The 25,943-nt window shown below is 43.8% G+C and overlaps 1 protein-coding gene across 2 annotated transcripts in view; it reads left to right on the top strand.

Moving 5' to 3' along the window:
- Window positions 1-25,450, top strand: part of TNFAIP8L3 (TNF alpha induced protein 8 like 3) — a 48,255-nt gene extending 22,805 nt beyond the window's left edge. For both annotated transcript variants that reach the window (XM_054451048.2, XM_054451047.2), the window contains one exon: window positions 23,610-25,450. In XM_054451048.2, the coding sequence (XP_054307023.1) occupies window positions 23,610-24,172 (563 nt within the window). In that variant the 3' untranslated portion in view covers window positions 24,173-25,450. The remainder of the gene's footprint in view (window positions 1-23,609) is intronic.
- Window positions 25,451-25,943: the final 493 nt, after the last annotated feature.

Genomic DNA, 25,943 nt, shown 5'->3' with positions numbered 1-25,943 from the left:
CTCACCTGGAACAACTATGAATAGCAAGCTGTATTCACGCTAAGTGCCTTAGAGAAGTGGACCATTTTTTATCTTTTATACTGCATTTTTACTGTACCTTATACATGTTTAGATATACAGATACCATTGTGTTACAGGTGCCTACAGTATTCAGTACAGTAACATGCAGTGCAAGTTTGTAGCCTAGGAGCAAAAGGCTGTACCATATGGCCTAGGTGGTAGTGGGCTTGACCATCTAGGTTTGTATAAATACACCGTATGATGTTCACCCAATGGCAAAATCCCCTAATAATGCATTTCTGAGAACGTAGCCCCACCAAGTCACTCATGACTCTATGTTGACTATGCTTTTTCACCCTTCCAGAAAACTCCCCTCATTAAAAAAAAAAAAAAAAAAAAAAATCACTCTTTCTTAGTTTTCAAGTTGAGAGCAGGAAAGTTCCCTTATTTAGTGCCTTTATGAAGGAGCCATCTTTTCTTATTATTTGCAAGTGAGTGACTATGACCACTGCAATTTTAAAAGGAGAGATCAGGGAATATGAGAGGGAGAATGATTGAGATAGGAGCAAATTGTTGGACAAAGGGAGCATTGTGCCCAAAATGATGGATAGCTCATCCTAAGACCAGCAAAGCGTGGTAAGCACAAGGGCTTCTACCAACCACCCCTACCCAGGATTTCTCCTCATCCTGGGAGGGAGGTCAGTGATGTGCCGAGACTCAGGAAATGGATGAGGAGGCCTCTTTCCACCCATTCTTAGTGTTTTGTTTTGTTTTCTGTTGTGTTGTTGTTAAAAAACAAACTATGTAAAAAATAGCTCTGCCAAATTGTCATAACCCAATGAGAGTGGCTGAGGTCTGAGCAGCGTGTGAAGAGGGTAGAGGTTGGTGCTAAGACAGCACACAGGTGGAATCAAGGCCAGGTGAGGGCCAGGAGCAGCTGGTCAGTGATTCAGGGAATCATGGGGCACATGACAGGAGTGCTGTGTAGGACAAGTCCATTCTCTCATGAGTCACTGAGTCCCATCATGGCTGCCCCAGGTTTCTTGGGCCCCTCCACCTGGAAGGTAGCCTCTTTTAAGCTCAAAGAATCTAAAACTTCCAGAAAAGCTGGGCGCCCCCATGGGCCCTACCCATCTTGTCCACACTCCAGAAGCTCAATATCTCCTCCTGACTTCACCCTGTCCTCCCCATTTCCCTGGTCCCAGCTCTCTGCCTCACCTGAGATGTCTTCCCTTCCCTAGCCCATCTCAGGCCCAGACGCTCCTCTCTGTTTCCTCTGCCTTGGGCCCCCACCCACCCCCACAAGCCCTCCTGAGTGTTAGAGGGACTAAGGCAGTGAAAAATCCAAGTCTTATGGCCATTCCTGGAGTCAAGTCACAAAGCAAAAATCTTAAAAGCTTCCAGAGAGAAAAAACCAGGCCCTTACCAATGTATACTAGTTTTCTAAATAGCAACACTGAACTTTAGACAACAATGATGCCCTGCCTTTGAATTCTCAAGGCAAATGATTTCCAACATAGAGCTCTAGACCAAGGCAAACCATCCACCAAGCGTGCGGTTAGAATAAAGTCATTGTATGATATGTTAGATACCAAAAAATGACTTTATCATGTCCTCTTGCTGAGATAGCTGCTTACTCAGGCGGCAGCCAACTGAGGCCCCCAGGCCAAATCTGGCCAGCCACCTGTTTTTGTGTTTACATTTTTAAGTACACCTTACATGGTTATTTACACCTTACATGGTTATTTAAGTACCTACACAATATCCTCTATTTTGCCTTTTTCTGCTTTACTCTCTGGCTCTTTAAGGCGGTTTGCTGATGCCTGTGCTGGACCAAGTGCTCCACTGAACCGAGGACCAAATTAAAAAAAAGGAGTTGTGAGATCCAAGAAACAGGAGATGGACACAGGAGAGAAGGGGTAAAGAGTGAAGGGAGGACCCAGGATGACTGCGTGTATCAGGCATCAAGAGAAACATGCCCAGACTTGAGTTGGGGGACAGAGGGCTGCCAGAGATATCTCCAAGAAAAAGAAAAATGGAAGTGGTTGATTAGTTGATGTGTTTGAACCTATTGAGAAGAACTTTCTATTCTGCTAGGAACTTTAAGAATGAATTGGCACTGGACAGATAAAAAACTAACCAGGAGATTAAAAAGTAGTGTTTAACTCCTGGGAAAACAAGATGAATAAGAAAGGAAATGCAGGCATGGCAGTCATAGGACACTACACGACTCGGCTATGAATGATAGCTAAATCATAGTAATGTCATCGCTGAAGTTTGATTTAACCAAATGTTGAAAGAGAAGCAAATTGGAAGGTGGAAGGAGAAATGAATGGGAAAGAAAGCTAAGTTTTCACCTTCTGTAGTAGAAAGTTAAAAGCAAATAAAATCAAGAATTAACAGTGTAAGCATGTAATTTAAATATAGAGAGGTAATTATTCATTGAAACAGCTAAAATAGTTTAAAGTATTTTGTCTGTAAGTAGCTAGCATCAGAGGTGTGCCGGGGATGCTACATTATGTTATAAGCCTCCCTTGTGGAATGACTTTTCTTTTCTTTCTTTCTATCTTTCTTTCTTTTTTTTTTTTTTTTTTTTTTTTTGAGACAGGGTCTTGCTCTGTCACCCAGGCTGGAGTGCAGAGTGCAGTGGCACCATCATAGCTCACTGCAGCCTCGAACTCCTAGCCTCAAGTGAACCTCCCACATTGGCCTCCAAAGTGCTGAGATTACAGGCATGAGCCACCATGCTCAGTCTGATTTGACTTTTTAAATAATTGTACCCTGTATTACTTTGAAAATAATTTTCTTAATAAAAAGAAAAGAAGTGACAGAGCAACCTGGTGAGTGATGTGGCAACCATTCCCAGGTGGGAGTGTCTCAGGCCCCTGGTTGGAGGACATGCCACCTCTCATTATCATTATTGTTCCTGACATGAGTGTGAATGCATTTCAATAAAATGTCATGAGTGAGAGCCATGCATTCAAGCAACGAACATTCTCTGTTTCAGTCCCTGGCTACAGTTAGTTGCCCAGATAAATAAGCCTTGGTCCCTGCCCTCAAGGAGTTCACAGACCAGTGGGTGATAAAATTCCTCATCCAGCTAGTGGATGATTGATTGCTCCACAAGGTGATAAGTGACAGGGCAGGTGATTGCAAAAAGAAATTGCCTAGAAGTCAGAAGTCCTTCAAATGGAGCCCTGGAAGCTAAGCAGGAATTGGGCTGGGAAGAGAGTAAGAGGTCAGTGTCCCAGCACAGGGACAGAAAATGCAAAGGTGCAAGGGGACCCAGGCCTGGTGCAGGTAAGACCTACTACCTGTGGCTGGAGCCGGGAGCATAGGGTTTGTAGAGGGTGAAGAGAAGACAGATGTCAGTTCAGTGGCCTGGTGTGCCATGCTAAAGAGTTGTCTGGGCTCTCTGTTATGGGAATCCCCTCGAGGCCTTTTCTAGAGGAGCAGCAGCATCAAAGCCTGCTGTCAGCCTGGTGTGGAAAATAGAATGGTACCTGGGGTAGAGAGATGAGCAAGGAGACAGACAAGCATTCGGGGAAGAAACCATGAGGGTCTGTACTGAGGTACCGAAAGAGAGGCAGAGGAAGGCAGGTGCATTTGAAGATATTACAGAAGCTGAATAGACAGTCAGAGGCCTCGTTAGATATGGGAGGTGAGGGAGAGAAATAAGGCAAGGATGGTCCCCAGGTTCTTGTCTGGACACAGGCCGGTGGCAGAGTCACGTATAATACAAGGAGAGGACTTCAGGAGGGTTGGAGAAAGGAGCTGAGAGAAATGTTGAATGTGGAGGGGGAGGGATCAGGCAAGCAGTTATGGATGGGAGAGTCCCCTGGACTGGGGAACCTGTGGGGCAGGGGTCAGTCCATGAGACAGGGGTGGCATCTCACACTTGGGAAGTGTCTAGCGAGAGAAGAGGACCCTGAGTGAGCTCAGGAGGACACCCAGACATGAGGCATAGACAGAGGAGGAGGAGGCCTGGAGGAGGCTAAGGAGGGCCAGAAGAGGTGGGGTTAGGAAAGCAAGACCAACAGAGGGTCCGCTGCTGCTGGTGGCCAGGTAAGCCGTGTGTATCAGGGGGGCCCTCAGCGTTCCAGGATTACAAGTATTTAGCATATCTGCCCCCGGAAACAGCCTTTAGAACCCCCCGCCCCCACTTATATTTGTGACAACCGAAAATGCCCTCCCATGTTTCCAAACACTCCTCAGGGCCAATTACAAGAGTATTTGGTGACCCTGGTGAGAGCGGTTACCATTGAGTCTGCGGTGAACGCCAGGGAAGAACAAAACCACAGCTCCTCTGTCCTGCCGTGGCCATTCCCTCCTCAGGCCTCTTCTGGGGCTGCCCAATCACTATTTATTTTTTGAGGTTTAAATGTATATTATTGAGTTCCTAGCACATGTCAGGGACGCCACGGTGAACACCACAGTTAAGGTGATGCAGAAGTTTTTGCTCCTTAGTTCAGCTAGAACGGGGTTCTTGTCACATGACCAGGAAAGATGAGGCCCGCAGACTCATTGGAAGGTGAGGGGAGCAGAATTTATTGAAAGAAAGCGCTCAGAGAAAAAAATAAGTGGTCCTGCTAACAGGCTTCCACCTCACAGACTGAATTCCAGGCCAGCACACTCTAGCTGAAGAGTCCACGCTCCTCCCCCTGCCCAAGGCGCGAAATCCCGAGGCTCCGCCCCCTGTTCACCCAGTGCGCATGTGCGCATTATTAAGCGAGAAGGGGTCGGGGAAGGGGAGGACAGACAGGGGCTGTTCTCCCTCTGGGATGAGGGTTTCATACGGGACCGGCAGTCGGGTCTTTCAGCTTTCGGGCTGTTTTAGGCTTGAATGGGGTGTTTTGCAAGGGACCCCTTGGCTGCCTCCTGTCTCTATCAAAGGTCTTCCCTCTCGGAACTGCCAGGGAACAAACAATTGAAGCCAGGTGGGGGTTCCCTGACTAGGCCCCCTTGCAGAAGATGGGAGCGGGGTGGGCAGCAGGGCGTGCTTGGCTTAGGGAGGAGTTGCGCTGAGCAAAGCGGGACGAGAGGCTGGGGAGACAGGCGGGGCAGCTGGGGTGTGGGACCAGCGGGAAGAGCTGTCCTTGAGGTTTCGGACAGGAGTCCCACCCACAGCTACGTCAGCACAGGGCGGCCTGCCGGGGCCAGGGGCCTGGGGGCCTGGCAGTCTGTGGTTTGGTCTGTGGGCACTGAGGCCAACACAGGAAGAGGCCTTGGGGAGAGCCAGCATGACGCCTGCTAACCGCACGCTCTGTGGCGAGCACAGGCCAAGGACTGACAGAGGAGGCTGAGGTCTAGTGGAGGAGTCAAGGGCCCCAGGAAAACGGGAGGGAGCAGCATTTTGGAGGGAAGCCACAGATAAGGAAAGCTGGAGGCTCCAAGGTCGATGCCCCAGGTGTTACCGAGTGAGAAAGAAGCAGGAGGATTCCATTTACGAAGAATGGCGGGAGCAGAATGGGGGGCGGCAGGAATCCAGCAAGGGAGAGGAGGAACGCGGAGGACCTCTCCACAGGCATCAGCGCACATCTGATGCGTGCCCAGATGATGACAAAAATTCAATTTATCATACTTAAGGGGTTACTATTAAATTGAGAAGAGAAAGCAAATTAGCAGAATCTTCTAGTCTGCTTTCTCATTTAACAGACCCAAAAACCAGCAGGTAAAGAGATGGGCCCACGGCACACAGTGAGTGCGCTGGGGGTGGCAGGGGCAGGGCAGGGCTGGAGGCCGGGCTCTGTCTTCCACTTCCTGCTGCTGACTCAGTGGCGAAAGTCAGGACCAGGACCGGGCTCTCTCGTTTTCCCTGTATCCGAGGAGCTAGCTACTCCATGGATACACCCTGGCATCTTGATTGTGCAGGACAGCCATTCTCAGCATCTTTGGGTGACCACACCTGGTGATTTGGTTGGAAAACAGTGAAACCTTTTGGTGGTACTTCTTTACATTACCATGAAGTATAAAAAATTCTATTCTGAGCCATTTGTGGCCTTAGAGTTTAATTTAGAAAGGAAGCCTGAGACAAAGTCACATTTCTGAGAACCTTCCAGGAAGTTAAGCCTCCACAGCTAGTTGGCCCCTCCCGTTACGTGATGTGAATGGGATTCCCCCTGGGCTCAGAGTGGTTCCATCACAGTAGAGGTCCCAGCAGAGCTTAGGAGCCCAACCTCAGGAGATCTTGCGGGTGTCATCCCACCTCCCATCTGCTAACAACATCCCTCAACACTGTCATTCCACAGGCCAGATATTGACCATGACACCAGCAGATATTAAAAATGTGGCTTGACTTGTCTTAAATCCGTAAACAAAATCAGTTTTACTACAGAATGTATGTAAGGGAGATTATAAGCAATATATTACATGTCCCTTTCCTGCTGTTCCACATTCAGATTGACTGAAATCCAAAAATGTCATTGTTCAGGATTCATATTTCACTAAAAAAAAAATCAAGTAGAACATTGAGAAAGCCGTAATGCTGTCTGCCAAATCATCTCCCATCCTTCTGGTTTCTTCTCCCTCGTGTGTTCTGATCTCTCAAGTACAGCTAACAGTTTGTCTAGTTGTTGTTAAGCTCACTAAGCTGAGGGTTTACATGTTACTACATTAATTAATTGGAGCACCTTCCAGTAGCCTCAGTCCACTGTCGCAGGCCATGTTTTGTTTCTTTTTTCCAAGATAGACTGGAGTTTGTTCCATTTTATTGTTTTGCACATTTTAGGTTCTGCATCCATACTCCAAAAATTACAGCATTCCAAAGACTGACATTTTTATTGCATTAGACTGTTCACTAATTTCACATATTACGGTGTTGGCATGCTCCCATGGCTCTGAATGTGGCATCCTACTGGTGTCCTTGTTAGCAGTCTGGTGTTCTGAGCCTGAGTTCTTGGGTGCCTGCTGTGGTGGAGAAAGTTTGGGAGCTGCCAGCAGAGAGAGAGAGGATTACCCAGAGAGACAGAATGTGGACTGTGCTATTCGAAGCCCGACAGCTCCTGAGTATATTAACATAGCTCATGAGTGTGAAGGGGCGTAAATGGGGAGGCTCCAGGGGTGGCAGGAAGGAGGGGTGCTGCTGCCATGGAGAAAGGGTTTACTGCTGGAACTGAACACTGAGAGCGTGGTGGGTGATCCATCTGGCCCCCAGGTGATGCTGCTGTTGTTGGGTCAAAGACAGGCAGAACCCAAGTGGGCCAAGCAGATAGCTCCGTATGAAAGGCAAAGGGTGGACCTTGTGCTTAGTTCAGAAGGCATTTGAGTACATTCAGTTCCACCTGCACATTGTGAATATGCACCTCCTTCCAGGTGTGGGTCCTGAACTGATAGAATCTGAGCCTCAAAGAACAAGAACAAACACGCTAAAATCATTCATCAGTCATTCATTTACTGAGACATATATACAAGACATATACTGAGCAACTTCTACATAGTAGGCAGTTCTGCTTATGGGGATTCACAGGTCTTCTGAGCATCAATCCCTAAGAACTCAGCACCAGATGCGGAAAGTGGAGGGCCAGTCGCAGTGCAGCACAGGAACAGGGCTACCACTGAGCTAGGTGTGAGGGCCAGCCTCCCTGACAAGAGGGACATAAGGGTTGGCCAGGGGCTCATGGTGGGAGGGACCTTCAGCTGCAACAAACAACCTGTCAGCTGTGCCTCTTCCACCTGGGCGAGGGTCCACTGGATTCAGCTATGGCACAAGAGAGTCAGAGCATGGCTGGCAGCCAGGGCAGCACCCTTAGGGAGAGCTGGCTTGATTTCTGGTACTGTTTGGCTGTCATCCTATTTCAGCCAGTTGGGTTAGAGCAAAACCATTTTTGTGAAGAGTTGAGCCTCCTTTTGGCTTTGAATTGGGCAAGCAAGCCTCTGGTAGGAAGGATGGGATCCGGTGGGCAGAGCCAGAGGTCTGTTCATGGAGCTCCTCTTCAGTGTCTCCTGTTACTTTATTAATTAGGAAGGAGCATTAGAAGGGAATCCTACCATGTGCCAATAGGCACCCTTTTCCCCAACAGGCAGCCTGCTGCTAGGTTGTTACTTTCTGCAGATACTTCATAGCAAAAACTGGAAACAGTTTGAAACCTACCAAGAGGGGACCAGTAGAGAAAATGGTGGCATGTGCTATTGTCAAAAAACAATGATGTAGTACGTTTGTTGTCATGGAGAGATAGTCTCAGAATTTCGAGTGAAATGCAGGTGAGTTTTACTAAAACTGTCAAAAAACAGTTAATCCCCACCTTACATAAACACTCTCAGACACAGAAAAAGAAGGAAAGCTACTCAATCCGTTTTATGGGACTAGTCTTCTCTGACACCAAAATTTGACAAAGATAGTACTATGAAAAGGTTATAGACCAATCTCACTTTTGAGTATAGTTGCAAAATGCAATATTTACTAGTAGAATTCACCAGTATAGTAAATACATATGCATCATGACCAAGTAGGGCTTATCCTGGGAATACAATGATGATTTAAATCAAAAAGTCTTTGAATAATTGGTTAAATTTACATATTATAAGATAAATTATATGATCATCTCAGTGGATACAAAGAAAGTGTTTGCTAAAATTGGATACATTTCTACTTAAAAGCAAACAATGCCTTAGCAAAATAGGAATAAAAGGAAGATAACTTGATAAGCGGTATCCATCAAAACCCACAGCAAACATTGCATACTCAGGGAAATTTTAGAGACAATCCTGTTAAAGTTAGGAACAAGACCAGGATGCCATGTAATGCTATTCAACACTGTGCTGGATGTTTCTACTGGTGTTATAAAGCAGGAAAAAGAAATAGGGGGTCAAAGAAAACAATCATTTTGTGTAGGCAATGTTGTCTACATTAAAAAGTCCAAGAGATGCTATATAAAATATATTAGAACTCATAACAGAGCTCAGCAAAATGTCTCAATTGGAGATAAGTATACAGGGATCAGTTGGGTTCCTATGCATCATTAATAACCATTTAGAAACTATAATAGAAAAAAATTAACAGCAGCAACCAAAACTATAAGGTAGCTAGAAGTAAATCTAATGAAAGATATCCAAGAGATTTATGGAGATGACTGTAAACATAATTGAAGGACACAGAAGGAGATATGACTAAATGGAGAGACATGTCATGTTAATGGAGAGGAAGATTCAGTATCATAAAGATACCGGTTTAGGCTGGGAGTGGTGGCTCACGCCTGTAATCCCAGCACTTTGGGAGGCCAAGGCAGGCAGATCACCTGAGGTCGGGAGTTTGAGACCAGCCTGACCAACATGGAGGAACCCCATCTCTACTAAAAATACAAAATTAGCCAGGCATGGTGGCGCATGCCTGTAATCCCAGCTACTCAGGAGGCTGAGGCAGGAGAATTGCTTGAACCCGGGAGGTGGAGGTTGCAGTGAGCCAAGATTGCACCATTGCACGCCAGCCTGGGCAACAAGAGCAAAATTCTGTCTCAAGAAAAAAAAAAAAGATACCAGTTTACTTCAGATTAACATAGAGTGCTCATGGCATTTGATCATATGATCCTAAAATTCCTATGGAAGAATAAAGGCAAGAATAATCAAGACAGTTTCTAAGCAGAATATAGTGAGGGTGGGGGGGGCACTTCCCTTTGGTCTATCATGACTTATGAGTTATATTAAGAAAACTTGGTTTTTGTACTGAAAAAGACCAATGGAACAGAGTAAAAAACTCAAAAACAGATCTATGCAATATAGAAATCTGATATGAAAAGAAGGGGCCTACCAGATAGGTAGCAGAAGTATGAACTATTCAATAAATAGAATAAATTGTGGGGAGAAAAAGATTCCCAGCCTCATGCAATATGTACAGATAGTTTTCAGATTGATTAAAGACCTAAATGTGAAAAACAAAACCTTTAAACCTCTGGAAAATATATGGTTATCTTTTATCACCTCATGGCAAGAGAAGAATTTTTAAAATGAGATACAGAAACCCACCAACCATCAAGGAAAAGATTGATAAATTAGACTATTAAAATTTTAGATTTCTGGCCGGGCGCGGTGGCTCATGCCTATAATCCCAGCACTTTGGGAGGCTAAGAGGAGGCGGATCACCTGAGATCAGGAGTTCGAGATCAGCCTGACCAACATGGAGAAACCCCGTCTGTACTAAAAATACAAAATTAGCCGGGCGTGGTGGTGCATGCCTGTAATACCAGTTACTCGGGAGGCTGCGGCAAGAGAATCGCTTGAACCCGGGAGGCAGAGGTTGCGGTGAGCCGAGATCGTGCCATTGCACTCCAGCCTGGGCAATAAGAGTGAAACTCCGTTTAAAAAAAAAAAAAATAGCTTTCTGTATGACTAAAGACACCATAATAAAGTTAAAATGTAATGCTACAGACTGGGAAGAGATAGTTGCCACCCCTGTGATCAGCAGAGGTTTAGAATCATAAGCAAAATATACAAAAAAGAAAAATATATATAATTCAACTGAAAAAATGAGTAAATTATATGAACAAGCAATTTGCTGAAGAGAAAAACCTTAATGCCCAATAAACACAAATATATTGAATCTCACCAGCAATCGGGAACATGCATATTAAAACAAGGTACCATTTTATACCTATCAGATTGGCAAAAATTAAAAAGTTGGATGATTTGAAGTGTTGATGAGGAAGTGCAACCACAGGAACTCAGACACTGCTGCTGGGAGTGAAAATGAGTGCAGTCTCTCTGGAGAGCCATTGGCAGCCCTTGCTGCTGCAGGACTTGGCAATCAAGTTCTAAGTGTAGACCCCAGGAGACTGTTGTGTGCACAAGGAGACCCTTTTTTCCTTGCAGAAAATGGAAAGAACTTAAATGTCCATCAGGAGAAAACTTGAAGATATACATTTATATAAGCAACTAAATGATTAAACAAGATAAATCTTGAAAACAGGTTGTGGAATAAAAAGTTGTAGAAGGATCTGTGTAGTATGACACCTTCTGTGTGAAGTTTAAACATGATGTTGATGCATGCATACTTATGAAATGAGACAAAAGCATAAAAATGTGGATGGATGAAACAAAAATACAACTTCTGCAGTGCAGTTTGATCTGGGAGCTAGAAGCAGAAGAGAGGGAGTTGAAAGCAAAGAGGGCTTTACCTCTCCCTGTCTTTAAGCGTAAAATATTAAGAATTTTTCCACCTGAGTGGTGACCACACAGTGTTTGTTAAATTATGTTCTATTTTGTCCATATGTTTGAAATGCTTAATATTTAAAATATTAAGAATTGTTCCATCTGGGTGGTGGCTACACAGTGTTTGTTAAATTATCTTCTATTTTGTTTATGTTTATGTTTTTATGTATTACATATTTTTATCTATTATGTATATGTTTGAAACACTTGGTGGTTTTTAGAAAATTAATTCTTGTGAGGGAAAAATACTGCTCAATCTCCATCTTAAAGTGGGCAATAATTCAGAAAACATTTAAACTAATTGATGTTTGTCACCCCATGCATTGCAGCTCAGTGTGGCAGGCTGAAGCACTGGACTCAGGCAGACTCTGGGGCAGAGTCTGCCCAATCCAGCTCTGCCACTTTCTAAATGGTAGATTCAGGCAAGCTACTTAATCTTTCTTTGCCTTGGTTTCCTTGATGTGAAATGCTGCATCCATTGCTATTGCTGACATTAGTGCCTACTTCATGCAGTTGTTGCAAGAATATGATGGCTTAACTGTGCGTAAAGCACATGGAAGAGCGAGCACTTTAACTTTATTATTATTATGCCTGAATATGATCTATCATTCAGAGAAACACTAGTTATTTGTTAGATGCAAGGGATTTGGGGGAATGAATAAGCTTCATTTAAAGAAATCATGTAAGTAGATGTTGTTTTTAGTGATGGTTACTTTTCTGCAGTGAGCCAAAAATATCTCTCAGATCTCCAAAATTAACCTGTTGATTTGGAGATGATTCACCCCCCAGTGGCTTCACAAGTATCTGCTTCAGTTAGCTCTGGTAAGTAAAATTATCAAACACTCATTCACTTTTCAGAGCTGGCTGTAAAATCAATATGTAACTGCTGAAATATACAGAATTCCCTCTAAAAATTAAAGCTACATCTATCTTCAAGTCTTGATGAGTATGTTCTATCACATAAGACTGTCCCTTTTGTATTTAAAAAAGTGATGAAATACAACTCTCCTAGGTAGGTGGAGATTCAAATTGAGGCCTTTAATGTTTCAAATAAGTGAGAAATCACAGTCATTAGGGAGCCAAGGGGAATTTTTCGAAGGCAGATGCAGGAAGGCAAAGACTGTAGACTTTGGTGTCTGGTGAACTTGGGCCCAACTGCAGCTTTGCTACTTACTAGCCACTTAGCTTGCAGTGAATTACTTAAATTGACTGTGCCTCAGTTTCCTTATCTATAAAATGGAACTCACAGTCCCTCTCTTGAGGAATTGTTGTGAGGATCAGATACACGGTATATACCACCTCATGTGCATAATCTGTACTCAGCAGTTGTCCTTATCTCTGACATTATCATTAATTGAGTTACAGATTGCTCAGTGCTGATAGGTGATGGATTGGAGGCTCTAAAACAAGCTGAGATAATGAGCTAAAAGGTTTTACAGCTCCTCCTGCCAATCTCTCTTCTCTTCAAGACCCAGGAATCGGAGTAGGGGAAAGGTCTTCATCTTGAAGACAATTAAATGCTGCTTTTCAAGTGTAATTATTCAATGTAAGGCATTGAAGCGATCTGAAATTGCGTCCTGTTTTGACTGCCATTGCTTTTGTATGTTCTTATTCAGCACCCTTAAAATGTCCAAAAGAGTTGGGAAATTTTGTCATGTTTGGTGCCCCAAAAACACACAAATCCCCATTCCTAGCCTGTGGATGAATGAATCTCTGGGACTGAGCAGCTACCAACTGCAAAGCCAAAGCTCTCTGCCTGTTAGCAGGCCCCAGCCAAAGGCAGGATCTCAGGGGCACCTAAGCCAGAGCTGGAGTCAGGAAAGCTAGTCACATGGCAGAGGGGGTGAAGACTGGTGAACCAGCACTCCTGTTCTGCATTTGGTTGTCTCCGGTAATTCACTCCTTCATCCTTCCAACCTCTGCCCCCGTCCTATTGCACCCAAGCCTGCCTCTCCCTCCCTACCCTAATTTTTAAATAATTCATTCTCTTGATGAAAGAGGAGGGGTAGGCCAGGTGCAGTGGCTCACCCCTGTAATCCCAGCACTTTGGGAGGCCGAGGGGGGCGGATCATGAGGTCAGGAGTTCGAGACCAACCTGGCCAACCTGGTGAAACCCCATCTCTACTAAAAATACAAAAATTATCCAGGCGTGGTGGCACGCACCTGTAATCTCAGCTTACTCGGGAGGCTGAGGCAGGAGAATCGCTTGAATCCGAGAGGCGGAGGTTGCAGTGAGCTGAGATCGTGCCACTGCACTCCAGCCTGGGCAACAGAGCAAGGCTCCGTCTTGCAAAAAAAAAGAAAGAGGAGGGGTGGTTTGATGGTGGACGACAAAGGGGAGAGAGACTCCCAGGAGAGATACAGTGTGGCTCTGACTAAAGTGAATAGAGAATCCACTTTAACCAGCTAAATGGACGTGTTTGCATTTTGAAGGAAGAGCCCACTTATCCCTCAAGATCTCTAGTGGGCTAATTATTTCAGGAAGATTGGTCTTTTTGTCATCTCTTCCTTACTGGAAAGGGACAGGGTTTGCAGGGGAAAATGGGAAGACTAGGGTAGGACAGGTGAGGTTTGAAGTGTCCTGCTAGACAGGCTGGTGTCACCATCTCCACCCAGATGCCCCATGGCTACCTGGAACTCAGGGATGAATTCATCTTCCCTACAGGCTGGCTCCTCCTCCAAGATGTCCATTTCAGCTGGTGGCACCTCTATATCCTTTCACCCTATCTGTCTCTCAAGCTAGAAGAAACAACTCATTGTCATCCTTGACTAATCCCTGAACCCCAGCAGTCACCCATGCTGTTCCTTACTCTGATCTCTCCCTGTCACCCAGAGGACAAGCTAAAGATCAGAAACACGACTAAGCATTTAACTATCTTTCAAATTGCCATGGCTTCCTACTGCCTTCGGGAAATATCTCGAGGCAAGTAAAAGTGTGTGAAATCCATTCTTCATGTTGTCCCATAGAAATTTTTGAAATGTCGATGGCCCATTTCTTGTTAGATCTGATTAGGTCATTACTTTTCCCTTAAAGTGGGGCTGCGGGAAAGCTCTTGTCAAGAGGAAGGATAATTGTCCACCCTGCATTTTCCTGCTGTTCACATGTGCCTGTATGATTAGCGACTCATCTTCAGTCCTCGGTTTTGTTTCTTTCAGGCATTTTTTGAAATCACTGGGCTATTTTGCAAGGGCTAGTTTAGTTAGAATGAAATAATATCATCAGTGAGTCTGTTTAACCAAGCACACATAAATATATGCTGAAATAAATCAGAACTGCTGAAAGAGAACAAACAAGTGAGGCATAGACTAAGCACCTCTCCCCACCCCATGTGGGGGATCTTTCCTTCATCCCTCAGAATGCCACACAACAGTGGGGCCCAAATCTGTCTGTGTATTAAATATTAGTAAAGCTTAATTTATCTCATTACAAAAAAGGAAACCTAAATAGAGGTTCTAAGAGTTCCATTTTTTTGCACCCCACCAGTGGTGCCTAGTGGAGGCTGCTACCCTTTAAGTCATGGTGTCCCCCATGAGTCCCACAAGCTGCCTGCTTCCTTTGGCAGGTGGTGGAAATTTGGGAGGCCTCAGGTCTTCCCAGAAGCAGGGATAATAAGCTCGGGGTATCTGTCTTCAAGGCAGGTGGCTCCTCTGGAGGGTTGGGAAGGGACCAGACCCAAGAAGTCTTCAAGAATATGCTGCGAAGTTAACCCTGAGTCTGAAAAATCCATTCCCTAACCTTTCTAAATCATCCAAGTTTTACCATGGGTGTCTTTTAGAGTGTTCCCAAATGCCTTTTGTAAGCCTCAGAAGTGCCACCCTCTCTCACGTATGAAAGGAGTTGGACCAATAAAAGGTACTTTTCATGAGCTTCTAAGCTTTGATCAGTTCTCCATGGGAGAGGGGAGGATCAAGGTTTTTTTTTGCTTGTCTCTAACTCAAAGGCCCCACCATCCCTTAAGGCTTTCATTTCATTCTACCTCCTCCAGCTCCGTGTTCTTTCTTTAGAATTCTAGGAATATACAAACAACAGTTTTATACAAGAGATGGAAAATGTTTTCTAGTTTGAATCCACTGGAGATGCAACAACTCAATGAGTCTCTCTGGAAACCACAACTGTATTAGGTTCACATTTCAAAACACTACTTAAAGTTCCTTAATGGTCCTGCCCCCACAGCTACTTAGGGACAACCAAAACCTAAAGCAGAGGCAGTGTCTTCTTGAGGAAGCATTTTATCATTGTCAAGGATATCCCATCCTGCATACTACCACACCTCACCCCTACAGCAAACACCTTCCTCATCATTCACCCACAGAACAGAAAAGGAGACGGGAAGAGGTGGGGAGGCCATCACTCTCACCACTCACTCCTGGCCACTTATCAGTAGTGAAAGATGGAGCATGAGGGACGTGACAGGTTCAGTCAGCTTTTCTGGCTGCATAAACTGAGCAGAAGGATGGTTGCTCATCATGAAAGTTCAAGTTCAGGCCAGACGCTGTGGCTCAACACCTGTAATTCCAGCACTTTGGGAGGCCGAGGCGGGTGGATCACGAGGTCAGGAGTTCGTAGACCAGCCTGGCCAACATGTTGAAACCCCGTCTCTGCTAAAAATACAAAAATTAGCCAGGCATGGTGGTGTGCACCTGTAGTCCCAGCTACTCGGGAGGCTGAGACAGGAGAATCGCTTGAATTCAGGAGGCGGAGGTTGCAGTGAGCTGAGATTGTGCCACTGCCCTCCAGCCTGGGCGACAGAGCAAGACTCTGTCTCAAAAAAAAGAAAAGAAAAGAAAGTTCAAGTTCAAAGTAGTTTGTGAGCGTGCTCCATCTTAAGGAGGCTTGCTTGAAGTTTTCATTTTTTGTTTTTTTTCCGCTAACAATTAAGTGTAACTTAATTGGACTACCAGGAATCTCCCTCTGCCCAGGGCTCTTACCCCATCCCTTGGGCCTTTCCTCCCACCTTCCCTGTCTTTTGGGTCCCCTGCCTTGACAGATGATGCCCATTAAGCACTCCAGATTGTTTTCTTCTGGGAACCATCTTCACTCTTAACTTCTGCTTAACATTTTTAGCTAATTCTCTTCCCTGCCATTATTTTAAGTTATTTACAGAAATGAAGTAATTCTGATGTGTACTGGCTATTACAAATAATTTCCCATTTTATAATTTTGACACAGCTATCCACACTTACATTCAAGTTTTCCACATACTCCTTAGAGAAGTTTCCAAGTCCTGTGAAAAAGAGGGGAGAATAGCTGTCCCCTCACCCTGTCCACTCCCATATCCTGGAGTGATGCTCAGAGCCCCTTTTCTGAGCTGTAGCTGACAGCTCAGAGCCTGTCATCTTTTATAACCATCATTTACTTTATTTTTCCCCAAATTTATTACCTTGTTCTTACCATGCTTTAGCTCTTCTGCCCACTCACCCAGCTTGGTAAAGATCTTCCTGTTGTTTATCACCATTAGCTTGGCATTTCACCATCTGGGAGAGCTTAGTGTTTTCTAGAAACATGGAAACATCACTTGTACTCCGGCTGAACATCATTTATAAAAGCAGCAGCTCAGACTGACCCCAGCAATTTTCCATGCAGTGAAGTTCCCCCCTTAAATTATCTTTTGCTTTCTCTCTCCAAACTAGCTCACTGCCATTGTCACGCCATTCTCCCAACATAGCCCTTGTGTGTTTCCTTTCTTGTAAATGTTCGAAGGGTCCTTATTCTCAGAGACTTCATATTATCTTTGATTGAGCTCTTCTATCAATTTTGGTTTAAGGAAGCCCCCTGTCTTTCTACCAGGATGAATTTGCTATCGCTACATAATCACATTTTTATGTCTATTCTCAGAGATTCTGAAGTACTATAAACAATCCATTACCTTTCATGCCTGGAAAATGGGAACTTTTGTTCAAACATGGTTAAAAGAATTATCCCTGGCCAAAAGAGCTTTCCTAGGGCTTGTATACAGAAAGAGAAGTTTTTACCAAGACCTATCCTCCATCTTTTAGTGTTTCCCCATTAATAAATACGGTCCACTAGTTAGGCCTGTTTCCCAAATATCCCAAGCACACTTGTGGCCTTGACTCCCAAAGCTTAGCTCATGCTCTTTCTCTCAGCCTGCAGTGTTCCTCCTTGGTGGGTCACCAATAGGCACCCTGTGCAGAAGGCTGAGGCAGAAGGATGGTTGAAAGCAAGGCCAAGATTTCCATGTGCAAAAAGTCTTCCAAATGAGACTGCTCCCTCAGTGCCCTCTCTCTCCCTTAAATCATTTGTAACATTATGTATGCATGTTGGAAACAATGGTATCTCCCCAGCTTCCCTATTAATCTCTGAGAGTTGTGAAAGTGTTCTGTTGACCAGTGTCTTGATTTTATTTCTCTCAATTCTATCCCAGTATTTCCTATAATGCATACCAGAGAATGTGATATATATGTCATATACATATATATATATTCATATGTGTATGTATATGTCCAGTAAATTTGAGAAGTGGTGGACTAAACAAAACTATGCAGGTGTCTTTGCTGTAGGACTTCCCAAAGCCTTAATAAGCTACCTGGTATGGCAAACCATCAAAAGCAAACCATGATATATTGTCATTTACAAACTCATTTAACTGACCTCAAGACTTTCTTTCCTGGAGCATCTAACAGGACAAGTGCTCTATAGGATACGTGTTGGAGGACACTGTTATAAATCATGGGTCCTACATTCATCATGTCAGAATCACTTAGGGAGCTTGTGACAATTTGGGGTAGAGTGTGGAAATCTACTTGGTTGTTGTCTTTTCTTAAAGTCTTCCTGGTAATTTTGGCGGTCCATAACATTTGGGTTCCTCTACACGACACTTTTGATCTTTAAAGCTTCAGAGATGCTATCCTGGTGGCCCTCCTGAGCCCTCACTGTAGAAGTTTGTACCCCAAATTACTTGCAGGTAAATAATAAATTCTTATACAAGATAGGTGGCTGGAAGCTTATCAGGGAAACCACCCAGGGACTTTGTGACTTGGGGAAAAATACTGGCCTATATCCATGACTTTAGAAACCACTTCCTAACATCATAGTTGTCCCTACCTACATGCAAATCCACCTTCAGAGCCCATGGACTTTACCCCAACTATTCTCACTCATGCCAATGTGGGCTGTTTCACATGTTTCTGTATTTTGATTCATTGTCTATATCTGGCCTCATTGCAGGATCATATTCAGAGCAAGACCCAACTGAATACTTTTCTCGGGATTTCCTCATAGCACTTGCTACATAGCCAAACTAAGAGTAAATGCTCAATAATTGCAGAGAAAACAAGGGACAAAGGGGACCTTGGTCTAAAAGGGACAAAAGGTTGGCTCTACAATTAAAAAACAGGTAGAGCAGATGGTAAATGTGGCAAGATGGGTAGGTACTCAGCTTCCCCTGCTGAGATAGGAGCTTCTTAAATGGTATAATCTTCCTCCACTCTTAAGTTGTATCTTTGTTACTTCTCGTTCTTCATATGATAAATATACATCACTAGTGGTTCAGAAATAGATGACCAATTTGTATGGAACATTTCCAATTTTAGCAATGAAAGTCCACTGCCTGGGAAAGCCCTCCTTGCTGGAAAACTGGACATTTGGTCACTCAGGAGGCAAAAATAGTTCCCTAATCAAAGAAAATCAAGACTGCTACATCTCATTCTACCCACCTGAATTCATTTCCTATTGCTGCTGTAACAAATTACCACAAATTTAGTGGCTTAAGACACCAATTTATCATTTTATATTTCTGGAGATCAGAAGTCCGAAATGGATTTTACAGAGCTAAAATCCAGGTGCTGGCAGGAGCTCCGTTTTGTTTTTTTCCTGGAGGCTCCAGGAGACGATCCCCTCCCTGGCCATCTCCAGCTTCTACAGGACACATTCCTTGGTTCTGACTTCTCCATCCATCTTCAGAGCCAGCCACCATGTCACTCCAACCTCTGTTTTCATCATCACATCTCTTTCTCTAACTCACTCTCCCACTTCCCTCTTTTACTCTCAACTTCATCATGTCTGCAAATTCCCTTTTGCCAAGTAAGGCAGCATATCCAGTGGTTCCAGGGATGAGGATGTGGATATCTCTGGGGGTCATTATTCTGCCTACCACACCCACTTCTCTCTGGGAGTTGATAGAACACTTTAATGTATTAAATAAATATTTTTAAAATCTCACAGAAAATAAGCTATTTCACTTTGCTTAATCAGTGCTTTTTAAATTTATGTAATCAAGAAATTCTTCTTTTCTTCCCAAGGAACACTTCTTAACATTTCATGGAAGGCTGCTGCTCTTGCAGAAGAGTAGGATTCAGAATGGTAGGTGGGCAGACTGCAAGAGTCCAGAGACATTCCACAACATGTGCAGAGTTTTGAGGGAACTCAGTTATAGATCCAAACTCCTCTTGACAACTTCAATACATATTCTTTGTACATACTAATATACAAACTCATCTGCCTAAGAAGAAACCTAAACTCAAAGCATGGTGGATCTCCCTTTCTTCCACTGCTGTAGCCTCGACCTCCTGGGCTCAAGCAATCCTCCTATCTTAGCCTCCTGAGTAGCTGAGACCACAGGTGCATGCCTGGCTAATTTTTCACTGTATTTTATTTTATTTTATTTTATTTTTATTGAGACAGAGTTTCACTCTGTCACACAGGCTGGAGTGCAGTGGCATGATCACAGCTCACTGCAGCCTCAACCTCCTGGGCTCAAGCCATCCTCCCACCTCAGCCTCTCAAGTAGCTGAGACTACAGGTGCATGGCACCACACCCAGCTAATTTTTGTATTTTTCCTAGAGACAGGGTTTTGCCATGTTGCCCAGGATGGTCTCAAACTCGTAGGCTCAAGCGATCTACCTACCTCAGCCTCCCAAAGTGCTGGGATTACAGGGTGTGGTGGCCAAGAAAAAAATTTTAATTGAACATTTTGCCCTGGGGGTACAAAACCTCCTGGCAAACGAAGAGTTGATGTGAAATTCACATTGCCAATGATGACTCTTTTGGTAAGACACCATAACTCACCCCTGCCCATCTTATTTAGAGGTGCATTTCCAATAAAACTTCATTTCTTAATGTTTAGTAAGTAGTTATCAAAATTTTGATATTTTATATTATACCTAAAATAATTAAAATGATAACTCGCTCCAAAGGAAAATTTTTAATTTTTGCTTAGAGATTTATGGTCCCTGGAATCTTCTTTTAATTTAAATTTAAATTCATATGCATCCTTTGGTTGTAGAGAATTATGATGGATTGATAAATATTTTCAAGCAAAGCACATACATGAAGTTAAAGTGCTGTGGGTGAAGTAGAATAGAGATACAATTTCAAGAAGAAAAATGTAACATTTCCAATTTTTAAAGAAGACCTTGTTCATGTCATTTTTAAAGTGTACAATAATGGGTTTTATGTAACAACGGTACTTACGTTACATTGGACACATTTAAAAGAATGATTTAACAGGTTAATTTGAAAATGTCACTATTTACATTATCTAGAAATTATATATTTCCTAACTATTTAATCTTAACATGAAAAATACTTGCTGACAAGTTTTAAAATATTCAAGGAGGTACACAGTTTTTAAAATTTCTTACAGGGGCCAGGCACAGTGTACATTCCTGTAGTCCCAGCTACTGGGGAAGCTGAGACAGGAGGATAGCTTGAGCCCTGGAGTTCAAGGCCAGCTTTGAGGCCACCATAGCGAGACCCTCATCTCAAAAAACAAAATAAAATAAATGTTGATAAATTGAATTAATTATTATTATTATTTTTAGACAGTCTTGCTCTGTTGATCAGGCCAGAGTGCAGTGGCGCAATCTCAGCTCACTGCAACCTCTGCCTCCCGGGTTCAAGCAATTCTCGTGTTTCAGCCTCCCAAGTAGCTGGGCCTACAGATGCACGCCATCATGCCTGGCTAATTTTTGTATTTTTAATAGAGATGGGGTTTAGCCATGTTGGCCAGGGTGGTCTCGAACTCCTGACCTCAACTGATCCACCCGCCTCAGCCTCCCAAAATGCTGGGATTACAGGCATGAGCCACAGCACCCAGCCAATTAATTATTTTTAAAATAAATCTTATGGGGATATGTGAGCTCTGACAACTGGTCCAGAGCAGAATAGAGGAAATGCTGGCAGTACAAACAGCAGGGTATGGAATAAGGCCAGCAGGAAAGCCTCGGGAAAATGCCCACTTAACCCAGCCCAAAGGGTTAAACAGCGCCTGGCACAGAACCAGCACTCCCTTCACTCAGCCGACACCTGCCGTGTGTGGCCAGTGTGCCAGGCATTGGGGGTAATCGGGCTTAGACATGAGTCCCTGCCCTCAGGCACCAACCTGCCACTGGACACATATGTAGTTGACCTGCTGCTTCCGTGTAAATGCATGTTGGCTGCATTTCTAGAGAGTCTAAAGACTTATTCTTGGGCAGTTTTTAGAAGCTGTGACTACAAAGCCATGACTCATTTTTTTATATTCTAGAATGGATCCATCTACATTCCACTATTCCTATTAGAATAGTCACCTGAGGAGGCATATACTTATTTCAGTGACAGGGCAATTACTCCAAAGTCTTTAAGCTTCATCTGTGGAATTGACTTCAAAGCATACAGTGCAATCTTCTGAATATGCTTAGTGCTTGTAAATATTTGCCTTTGGAGAACAACTTTGATTTTGCAGAGAACAAAAGCTATTCACACAAAGCTCTAGTGGTCATGGTAGATGATGAGACTGGGGAGGAATATCATTTGCCTCAAACTCTGGAATAGCATCAGTCAGGATGTCGGAGCTTTCTCATAGTAAAGAAGAGTCAGGGGAGATTGTTCATTCCTTTTATGTTCTGCACAATGAATGTTTATTCCTCTTAGCATTGAGGCAGAAGGGAAAAGCCTGGCCATGTCAGGGTCACCTGGGTGTGAAGTTGCTTAAAGAGTCTATGGTCTCAGACTTTGGAAGAGAGCTTGCTGGGGCTGTGGAAGGCCCCTAGTGCTCGCTGCTTTAGTTCTGCTGACCCAGAAGGAGCAGAGAGGGAGGGACCAGACAAGGACAACAGAAGCCAGGGCATGTGGCCGTCGCTCTGTCTGCTCTGCCTATCCAGTGCTCCTGTGTGGACACAAAGCACTGGACAAAAGCTCTTGGGATTCTCCAGGACCCTCAATTCTCAAAAGGAATATTGGTTTTTCTTAGTATCAGTTTGGTGTACACTGTATTTTACTACTTTCTTATTCTTCTGCATTTCTCTGGTATTTTACTCAACAGCACCATTCCCTATGCTCAGAACGAGCTAGGTGCTGTGGGAGACATTGCCTCTGTCCTTGGGCAGTTTGAATCTCCTTGGGAAGATAAGAACAATATACATACATACTGTAGAGTGAGGATAGCCAGTGGGTTTCATTTCAGATGTCAGCTCCAGCTAATTGGTGGCCTTGTAGAGTATTTCATCAAATCAAAACACCATCAATTGTAAGATGCCATTTTATGTGTTCTTAAGAAAAAAAAAATGCTATAAATTAAATTATGAACCATTTCTTTCTTATTAGTTAGAATTTTTATTTATACTTATTGAAAGAGGCTTTTTAGACTTCTTTGCATATAATATTGTGGATTTTTTAAAACATATATTGCTCTCATTCATTCATAAAGTAGAAAATAACAGCAAAATAAATTGGGTCTGGTTTTCCTAAGCTGCTTCACATTCAGAGTACTACTCATCTCTAGCATCTTTGATTTGGAGTTACTGATGTCTGTGTTCCCACAGTACAACTCTATGCCATCAAGAGTATTCAGGAGGCAACATTTCTTACAAAAATTTCTCTTGACTTTCTCCCAAATCTCTGACAACTTTTGTGTAAATTGATGTGCACACAGATAACAACAACCACAGGACAACAGCTACCTGGCAACAGTAACTGAAAGACCCATCCAATTTTCAATATTTCAAAAGCAAAAGAATACCTCTTAGACCCAATGATATGTGGGTTCTGAGACTCAGTCAAAATGACTGTTATGATCAAATATCCATGTCTGCCCTGGGAATGGGGTTGATAATGGGGCTACATTCTTGCCATTAAGTAATAATTTGCTCCTGTATAGTTTGCAAAGCTGAATGGTTTCCAGTGTGACAGCAGTGGTAGAGTGTTCTCTGTGAGCTAGTAGAATCAGGAAGGGTTTATGAATGAAGTAGGTTTAAAAAGGTAAGATTTGGCCTGGATAAGAGGAGATGACCTCCAGCAGAGGAAAGAGCATAAGCACAGTTTAGAGGATTCAAAAGGGTAAACAAAGCATATCATGTGGAGAGGAAACTGGGGGAACCAGGCTGGGGTGGGGTTTAGTTAGGGAGCGAGGGGATATAAAGACATGCGTTTTTGCTCTGAGAACGTAAGCGCAAGTTAGTGTGTTTTACTTGTGGAAAAGTAATAGACAGTTCTTATATTTCTAAAACTTTTATATATATTTTTTTACCAAAGGTCCTGATGTTTTTAGTTCAAAGAGTCTTGCGCTTCAAGCCCAGAAGAAGATTCTGAGCAAAATAGCCAGCAAAACTGTGGCCAACATGTTGATTGATGACACCAGCAGCGAGATCTTTGATGAGCTCTACAAAGTCACCAAAGAGCACACACACAACAAGAAGGAAGCCCACAAGATCATGAAAGACTTAATCAAGGTGGCGATCAAAATTGGAATCCTCTACCGGAACAACCAGTTTAGCCAAGAGGAGCTTGTTATTGTGGAAAAGTTCCGGAAGAAGCTGAACCAGACCGCCATGACAATCGTCAGCTTCTATGAGGTGGAATATACCTTCGATAGGAACGTGCTCTCCAATCTCCTGCATGAGTGCAAGGACCTGGTGCATGAACTGGTGCAGCGGCACCTGACGCCCAGGACCCATGGGCGCATCAACCACGTCTTTAACCACTTTGCCGATGTGGAGTTCCTCTCCACCCTCTATAGTCTGGATGGAGACTGTAGGCCCAACCTCAAGAGGATTTGTGAAGGAATCAATAAGTTGCTAGATGAGAAAGTCCTTTAAACGCCTTCCCTCCTACTGGACTTTGCTGCTTTAAAGTTATAGCACTCAACCATGATCTGGGTGAGAATCAAGAACATAAGCAGAAACCCTTGTCAAAGATGTCCATGTTCTGTTCTGTTCATCCCTCTGATGCTGATTCTGATGCTGAACTGAGCTCAGGTGTGTTTTTCTTCCAAGCTTTCTAGCAAGGTTTCTACTTGAAATCACCTGTGTGCAAGCCCAAAGGACATTTCATCTATTCCAAGCAGAAAGGCTGTTTTGTTCATTACAGTGAGTGCTGTTCATCTCATGGAGTGGGAGGAGCACTAAACCAGGAGACAGAGGACATGGATTTGGTTTCCAGCTTAACCAGTTAGGACTCTGTCCTCTGCATTCTGGAACCATGATGCCTGCCTACCTGCCTCACAGGGCTGTTGTGAGGACCGGATGAGATGATGTATGTTCATACTTTTGGAATCTCTAATTTAAGGTCTTAATATTTTGTCTTCTGAGTGTGAGGGGATAAACCTGGATGTAGACTATTAAGCAGCATAGGAGAAAAGAACAATAGAATCTAATGGACTGGGTTTGCAATCTGTCTCTAAATGCACTGCTTCAGACAAAGTGAAATCCAAAGGTGTGAAAAAGTATAGCTGCAAATTGGAAAAATGTGTTTCAAGAGTCGTCTTTTTGGCCAGGCGTGGTGGCTCACACCTGTAATCCCAGCACTTTGGGAGGCCAAGGCGGGCAGATTGCCTGAGGTCCGGAGTTCGAGATCAGCCTGGCCAACATGATGAAACCCCATCTCTACTAAAATTACAAAAATTAGCCAGGCGTGGTGGTGCACGCCTATAATCCCAGCTACTCAGGAGGCTGAGGCAGGAGAATTGTTTGAACCCAGGAGATGGAGGCTGCAGTGAGCTGAGATCATGCCACTGTACTCCAGCCTGGCCAACAGAGCAAGACTCTGTCTCTAAAAAAATAATAATAATAATTTTTTTAAAAAAGAGGTGTTTTTGAGGTCTTAGATGTTCAGGTTTATGATCCTGTGGAGGGAAACTTTCCATGGGGGGATGGGGAGAGAGAGTTTTCCATCCACAACACAGAAACAGAGAAGCACTGTGCTCCCTCTGCAGGACCAGCCTTCCCTTATCTAAGGGGCATGGAGCTCAGGGAGGCTTTATTCCATATGCACGGGAAAATCAGGCAGAATGGACCCCTACCCATCTTTCTTGGCCTTTCACAGTCATTTTGTGCTGTTTTCTCTGGTTCATTAATAAATTGAAACTGCCCTCCAAACAAGAGATCTTAGAGTTGTGATTCAAAATAAAATTCCTTGCAGTTAAATACAGTGTTAAGAATAGCAGGATTGAAAGGAAGAAGAAAATGAAGAGCAAGAGTTCTGCACTTGAACACCAAGGGGAGGTAGATTCGGGGAGCACAAGTGGGTAGATCTGTGAGATGGTCAATGGGGAGCTAGCCCACAGACACAAACCACCTTCTCCAAATGTCACAGCCTTGCTTTCACAGTGCAGCTTCTGACATCTTTTCATCATAGTCTTAACCAACGTCAGAACAATGTACTTCCTTTCAACACTGTGCCACATTAAGAGACTTGCTCCTCTTGCCTTTCCTCCCATCCTCCTCTGCTTCTCTTCTAATGATAATGTAAAAATACCATACTAGCACAGCCCTGTGGTTCATCCCACCCCACGGTCTATCTCCAGCAGGAGCATCAAGAGATGGTTTGTGGGGAGGTGTGAAACAATGTCCACTGAGCCTCGCTGGTCGT

This window comes from Pongo pygmaeus, chromosome 16 (assembly GCF_028885625.2).
Source record: "Pongo pygmaeus isolate AG05252 chromosome 16, NHGRI_mPonPyg2-v2.0_pri, whole genome shotgun sequence".
Lineage (NCBI taxonomy): Eukaryota > Metazoa > Chordata > Mammalia > Primates > Hominidae > Pongo > Pongo pygmaeus.
Note: the sequence above shows the minus strand (reverse complement) of the source record. Positions and strands in the feature narration are given on the sequence as shown.